The 7090-nt window shown below is 40.8% G+C and overlaps 1 protein-coding gene across 6 annotated transcripts in view; it reads left to right on the top strand.

Annotated features, from left to right (window-relative positions):
• Setd2 (SET domain containing 2) overlaps window positions 1–7090 on the top strand; it is a 106390-nt gene that overhangs the window by 66566 nt on the left and 32734 nt on the right. For all 6 annotated transcript variants that reach the window (XR_002817974.1, XR_002817975.1, XR_002817976.1 and 3 more), the window contains exon 14: window positions 1838–2507. Coding sequence is in view for 3 of the 6 variants with exons in the window: in XM_004640783.3 (XP_004640840.2) it covers window positions 1838–2507 (670 nt within the window). In the remaining 3 variants the exon portion in view is untranslated. The remainder of the gene's footprint in view (window positions 1–1837; window positions 2508–7090) is intronic.

Here is a 7090-nt window from a genome sequence, read left to right as displayed (position 1 = left end):
CCCCCAGCACCACATGCCAGCCAGCCCCGCCCCCTGGTGGGCTGAGCTGGCCACACACACACACACACACACACACACACACTAAATAAATAAAAATAAATGTTTTAAAAAAAAAAAAAATTACCTACAACATTTTGACCAACATTTTACCAACAATATCAGAGACAAAACAGAAGCAATTATAAGCAATTTTAACAGTACTTTGTGAAACAAAACTGTATGAGGCAAAGCATGAACAATTATGAGCAATGGGCAAAGACATATTAACATTTGAAACATAAATTTGTTACCTAAGCAAGTCCCAATTCTCGGGTGGGTGACCTCCAAACCATATAGGGGACCTCCAAATGACATAGAGAAAAACGATCTCTGGACCTGACCTGCACGAGTTCGTGTTCTCTAAAAACCGAAGAATGAATTTTAGGAACAAACAGAAGTTATGAACAGAATATATTTATTGAGAGAAAGAAAGCTCCTGTCCAAGAGAGGAACAGGAGGGAGCCCGAGCGGGTAGTTCCCCCTCTCCATAGTTCTTTATTACTGAGTCTATTGTATAGCTGTACTAGTTTATAAATTTATCAGACATGTGGATTATTTCCATATCCCCACCCCTTTTCTACTTCTTGCTTCTCTCTTTTTCTCTTTGACTCTGTTTTGTTCTGTATATTCCAGGCTGGCCTTGAATCTCATGATCCTTCTTCCTCAACCTGCTAAGTGCTACAGTTACATGCATGTGTTACTATACTTAGCTGTGTTTATACATTTTTACTCTTATGAGTCTTGCTGCTCTGTGCCAGACTTGTACTTTGCTCTTTTTTTTTATTTTTAAATGTTTTATTTATGAGGTATACTGAGGATGGAACCCATGTCATTGTTTGTACTAAGGTACCTTTTCAGCCATTTTTATTTTCTGTTATGAGACAGGGTCTTGCTAAGCTGCCTAGTCTAGGCTCAAACTTGTGACTGTCTTGCCTCAGTTTTCCAGTGTGCTGGGATTCTGTAGACATGTACCACCAAGCCCAGCTGAATCCCTCATGTTTACCTTTTTAAAAAAACTTGCTTACATTTACTTTTTGTATGTGTATGAAAGAGGAATTGCCAGATCATCTGCTAGTTCTGTGAATATTTTGAAAAATATTTTTATGGGACTGAGGAGATGGCTTAGTGGAATAAGTCCTTCCCTAGCAAGCACAAAGGCCTGAGTTCAATCCCCAGTTCCGCAAAAAAAAAAAAAGAAAAATATTTTTAAAGGGAAGCTTTCTTAGGCCAACAATTCCTTTCAGTGCTTTGATGCTAGTGGTCTTCTGACTTTCCTTGTTAGTTTTTAAATTTTTTTTCTTTTTTCCCCCTATACTGTATGTTTATATGTGTATTTATTTTGCCTGGTTGAAATTTATTGAATTTATCTTCCAAGCTCCTGATTCTCTTCAGAGCTGATCTGTTTGCTTAACCATACTCTGCACCTTAGGGATACTAAGAATTGGATCATTTCTTAGTTCATTGCACTTTTTCAGATTTTAGAATTCATTGTTACACAGTAGACTCCAGTTATGAGGAGTATGATGCTATTATGTATTTTTAAGTGAAGTTTGAGAGTCTGCGAATCCTGTGACTCCTTATAGGCAGTTTCTCCCATAATAATTTCATCTAAATGTTGATTTCTTTGGAGTTCTATTATATCTACAGAAAAATATTGAGTAAGATTTTTTATTTTAGCCAAATTAAAGTTGGTGTGGTTAGTAATTTAGTAATGAGTCACATAATAGTTCTCATGGGCTTAAATTATGTCCATGATTTAGTGAGTAACTTTGCAATCCTCTTACTGTTTTCTTCCTAGATATGATACACCAACATCTAAAAAGAAAGTGCGAATTAAAGACCGCAATAAACTCTCTACAGAGGAGCGCCGAAAGTTGTTTGAACAAGAAGTGGCTCAGCGGGAGGCTCAGAAACAGCAGCAGCAGATGCAGAATCTGGGAATGACATCACCACTGCCCTATGACTCTCTTGGCTATAATGCCTCCCATCACCCCTTTGCTGGCTACCCACCTGGCTATCCCATGCAGGCTTATGTGGATCCCAGCAATCCAAATGCTGGAAAGGTGCTCCTGCCCACACCCAGCATGGACCCTGTGTGTTCTCCTGCTCCTTATGATCATGCCCAGCCCTTGGTGGGGCATTCTACAGAACCCCTTGCTGCCCCTCCACCAGTGCCAGTGGTACCACATGTGGCAGCCCCTGTGGAAGTGTCTAGTTCACAATATGTGGCCCAGAGTGATGGTGTGGTCCACCAAGACTCCAGTGTTGCTGTCATGCCAGTACCAACTCCAGGTCCAGTCCAAGGACAGAATTATAGTGTTTGGGATTCAAACCAACAATCTGTCAGTGTACAGCAACAGTACTCTCCTGCACAATCTCAAGCGACCATATATTATCAAGGACAGACATGTTCAAGTGTCTATGGTGTGACATCTCCTTATTCACAAACGACTCCACCAATTGTACAGGTACTTTATAACCTCTTTTTCTTCAGAGTCTCTTGGTGGATGAAAACTGGTACACAAAGGACAAAAGTCTGGCAGTGGATTACTTGAATACATAGTTGTTTTTTTCTCTCAGTGCTAGGGATTGAGTACAGAGCCTTGCACATTAGGGTCAGTAATTCAAAAGCAGCTTAGGTAGGTGGTCCTGGCTAACAGTCTTCTATGAAATTGAAGTGAGGGCTGGTCAGATAGCTCAGTGAACTAAAGCACCTGCTCAGGCAGAGCCCAGTGGCCAGGGTTTGATTCCCGGCCTGCTGTGCTAGCTCTGCCTCCAGAGCACACTAAGACCGCAATTGAGACCAGGCATAGTGGTGCGCACTCATAATCCCAGCACTTGGGAAGCTGTAAACAGGAGAATCACTATGAGCCCAATCATAGGTAGTGAGACCCTGTAGACCCTAGATTAAAGTGAAGCTCTTAGCTTAAGCTGTACTCATCTGAAATCTAGGTTGGGAATGGAGAGGATTCACTTTCCACCTCACTTCTCATCAGCAAGCCTCAGTTCCTTGTTGCTTAGACTTCTTAGTAGGGGAACATACAAAATTACCAACTGTTTTCCCTAATGCAGATAATCAAGGTGGGTAAGGAGATGACCAATCACAGAAGCTACAGTCTTTTCTAATGTAATCTTAGAAGTGAGCTTGTCATAGTGCTCTATACCAGTAATCTCAGCATCAAGAGGCTGAGGAGGCAGGAGAATCACTGAGTTCAAGGCCAGCCTGGACTACATAGTGAGCCTTGTCTTTAAAAAAAAAAAAAAAAGTATCACTTCAAATATTCCAGAAAAGAAAACTCAATTAATGTATAAAAAGTTGTTTTCATCTTCCTTAAAAAAAAAAAAAAAAAATACACATCTGCTGTATTCTCTTGTTCCCCTAAGGAGGATAGAGAAACTGCCTAATAGTGTGAGTAGGAGATGGCAATCATGAGAAATCAGCATAGAGGCTTGCAAACTACTAATGTACTGTACAGTGAGAATAATTTGGTATTAACATAATTGTTTTTGTTTTAATCCTTTCCTTGTTGCTTACAGTGAAGACAGGCCAGGCATGGTGGCTCACGACTGTAGTGCTTACACTTGGGAGGGTAAAGGCAATAGGATTGCTGTAAGTTTGAGGCCAGCCTCAGGTGCATAGCAAAAACCTGTTTCCTGCCAAATCAGAACCCTTTGTCATTGTAATTTTTTTTTTTTTTTTTTTTTTGTGGTACCGGGGATTGAACTCAGGACCCTGCACTTGGCAGGCAAGCCCTTATTCTACTCAGCTATCTCCCTGGCCCAAACGTGTGTGTGTGTGTGTGTGTGTGTGTGTGTGTGTGTGTGTGTTTGTTTTACTGGGAATTGAACTCGGGACCTTGTACTTGCCAGGCAGGCGCTTACATTGCTGAGCTATATCCCTAGCTGTCATTGTAATTGAGTTAAGAGATGGCTTACCCTTTTTTTTCTTCTAGACCCAGTTTGTACTTTATTCCCTCCACCCCTTATCCTATCCTGTGGTATTAGGGATTGAACCCAGGATCTGCACACTGAGTCACATCCCCGGCCCTTTTTATTCTGAGACTACATATTCATAAATTGCCTTGGCTGGGTATCTTAGTTTTCTCAAAGCTGGGACAAATAGCCAGCACCTAGAATTAAGGAAGGAAAAGTTTATTTAGTTCACAGTTAGTGAAGGTTTCAGTCCATACTCAGCTGGCTCTAAGGCAGAGTGGCACATGGCAGAGGGCAGCCATTCATGGTGGCAGAAAACAACAAACAGCAAAGGGAGAGGCAGCAGCTGAGGCAGCTAGCAAGCCTCTTTCCTCTCCTTGCATTGTAATACAGATTACCCCCACACTCATAATGCCAACACTAGATCATGTATTAATCACAAACTGTAGAAGCCTCCCCACTGACTGCATGAAATTTCGAGGGAACACCTAGATAAAAACCGTAACACGGGCCAAATTTGTGATCCCTCCTATCCTAGCCCTCCAGAATGCTTACATGATAGGTGTGTACCACCACACCTGGCTCTGTACATTACTTTTTCTATTTTACATATCACTCATGAAGTTTACCAGAATGAGTATGAGATTATCATTTTGGTAGAAAAATAATAATGAATTTAAAAGCTAAGAGTACTGATTTTATATTTCAAAGTGTATTTTGTATATTTGAAAATCATATTCACTCCCCCTCCCAAGGAAACAGAGCAGTGTATTTTTAAGTTTAAAAAAAGGGGGGGGGCGGGGAGATGGCTCAGTAGAATAAGCGCTTGCCTGGCAAGCTCAAGGGCCTGAGTTCAATCCCCGATTCCGCAAAAAAAAAAAAAAAAAAAAAAAAGACATAGGCTGGCCAGATAGCTCAGTGGACTAAAACCCTTGCTTAGGCAGGTGCAGGGACTGGGGTCCACATGCCATGCTGGCCCTGTCCCTGGGGCACGCTGAGACAGCGACTGAGGGCGTCGGTGGTGCATGTGTCTGTGATCTCAGCACTTAGGAGGCTGAAAACAGAATCACTATGAGTCTGATCTGTGTAGTGAGACCCTGTAGACCTTGTACTAAATACATTTTAAAAAAAGACTAAACATTGTTTTTACCCCATTCTTGTGTCCTTCCCATCACTTCCTTAAAGGTTATTGTGGGGCTGGGGAGATAGCTCAGCGGATTAAGTGCCTGCCTGGCAAGTGCAAGGTCCTGAGTTCAATCCCTGGTTCCAAAAAAAAAAAAAAAGGTTAATTATTGTGGATACTGAAGACTCCCATGATTGTATCCTAACTTACCTTTCTTTATCTTGCCATATTCTTTCTCAGACCAACACATTAGTTTTTAGGGTGGGTTTTTGTTTTGTTTTGTTTTGGGTCTTCTGAGCATGTATATTGGAAGCACAATAAATACAGTTTACTTGTGGCCTAGGGAATACAGCTTGATGGTGGAGCATTTGCCAGGCATGTCCAAGGTCCTGGCATTAATTCTCAGCTTTAAAAAATTGCTTCACTCCCATTCCTGTTCTTGAACTATGTCTTCGATTTCAGTGTTACAGCTTAAGCATCATCCCTGGAAGATACCTATTCGTAATGAGCCCAGTGGATATGAAACAGAATCTGTATTTTGTATCCCAGTAGGCAAAAGATTTCTCTTTAGTTATGAGAAGTTTTCAGTCTTTTAGTCTATCAAGGAATCTATAGGAACTCCGTAACCTACTTATGTATACTTGAATAATAGATACATAGACTAGTATGGTTCAGTCTGTCCTCCTTTTCTCTCTCAATGACATTAGTTGATCAAAGATGATTTGAGGCACTGGGTATTGGAAAACAGAAAATATTGATAATATGTATGTTGGGACCTGCCTGGTTCATTACCAGCTATATGTCTTTGAGACAGCCACTTAATTAACTTTTTTGAGTGTTAGTTTTTCCATTTATAAAATGAGCAGAATGTCTCACAGTGGTTGAGCTTTGCATGAGAGACCAACAGTGATTTAAAGCACCATATATCATTAAATTATCTTAATGTTGAGGGAATATTGACATTCATTAACTATAATACAGCTGGATTAATCTCACTGGTGTGTAACCCAAAGATATAATCTCCAGAAGAAGCTTTGAGATCTTTTTTGTTCAAGCCCAGTATCAATCATACCAACACAGGTTACTGAGAATTTGCAGGCTATAATACCCTTAATGATGAAATAATATGTAATATGAATTAAATTGGTGGTCTGTGTACACATTCAATATATTTGAATAAATGTGTTATCAGAAGGTAACTTTTAACTTTTTATTATAACTGTATATTAAATATAAAAGGTTTCGGAGTTTTTTGGCTGTACTGGGGATTGAACCTGGAGCCTCATGCATGCTAAGCAAGAGTTGTATCACTGAACTGCATCCCCACCTCAGAAATTTAACTTCAGGAAAAATCATATGATTTATAGTAACCTTTTTTTTTTTTTTTTTTTTTTTTAAAGTATTGAGTACAGGGTCTCACTACACAGATTAGACTTGTAGCTTCTGTTTTCAGCCTCCCAAGCATTGGAATTACAGGCGTGGACCATCATGCCCAGTTTCATTTACTGTCTCAGCAAGCCCCGGGGGGTGAGGCTGGGGCTGGCACAGCACTCCGGGAATCAAACCCCCGTCCCTATGCCTGCTTCAGCAGGCTCTTTAGTCTGCTGAGCTATCTGGCTATCTGACTGGCTTCCCCCCACCCCCCATGCCAGGGATTGAACTTGGGACCTTGCACTTGCCAGGCACATGCTTATGCCGCTGAGCTATAGCCCTGGCCCCGCAACCTAGTAAAAAGTTATCACATCTCCACATATTGAGCACGTGACTATAATTTTTCTTTATATAATCAAGTAATGAAAATATTAATAGTGACTTTGGGTGGGTCTCTAGAAACTGGGTACAAAAGCATGTTTCCCTTTCTATAATGTATTGAACTTTCTTAGATGTCTCTCGTAATTCTCATTGAAGATCACTTTTTTTTTTTCCGGAACCAGGGATAGAACTCAGGCCCTTGTGCTTGCCAGGCAAGCACTTATTCTTCTGAGCCGTCTCCCT

The sequence above is a fragment of the Octodon degus genome, unplaced genomic scaffold (assembly GCF_000260255.1).
Source record: "Octodon degus isolate 3935 unplaced genomic scaffold, OctDeg1.0 scaffold00126, whole genome shotgun sequence".
In the NCBI taxonomy this organism is placed as follows: Eukaryota; Metazoa; Chordata; class Mammalia; order Rodentia; family Octodontidae; genus Octodon; species Octodon degus.
This window is presented reverse-complemented; position numbering and strand designations above follow the sequence as displayed.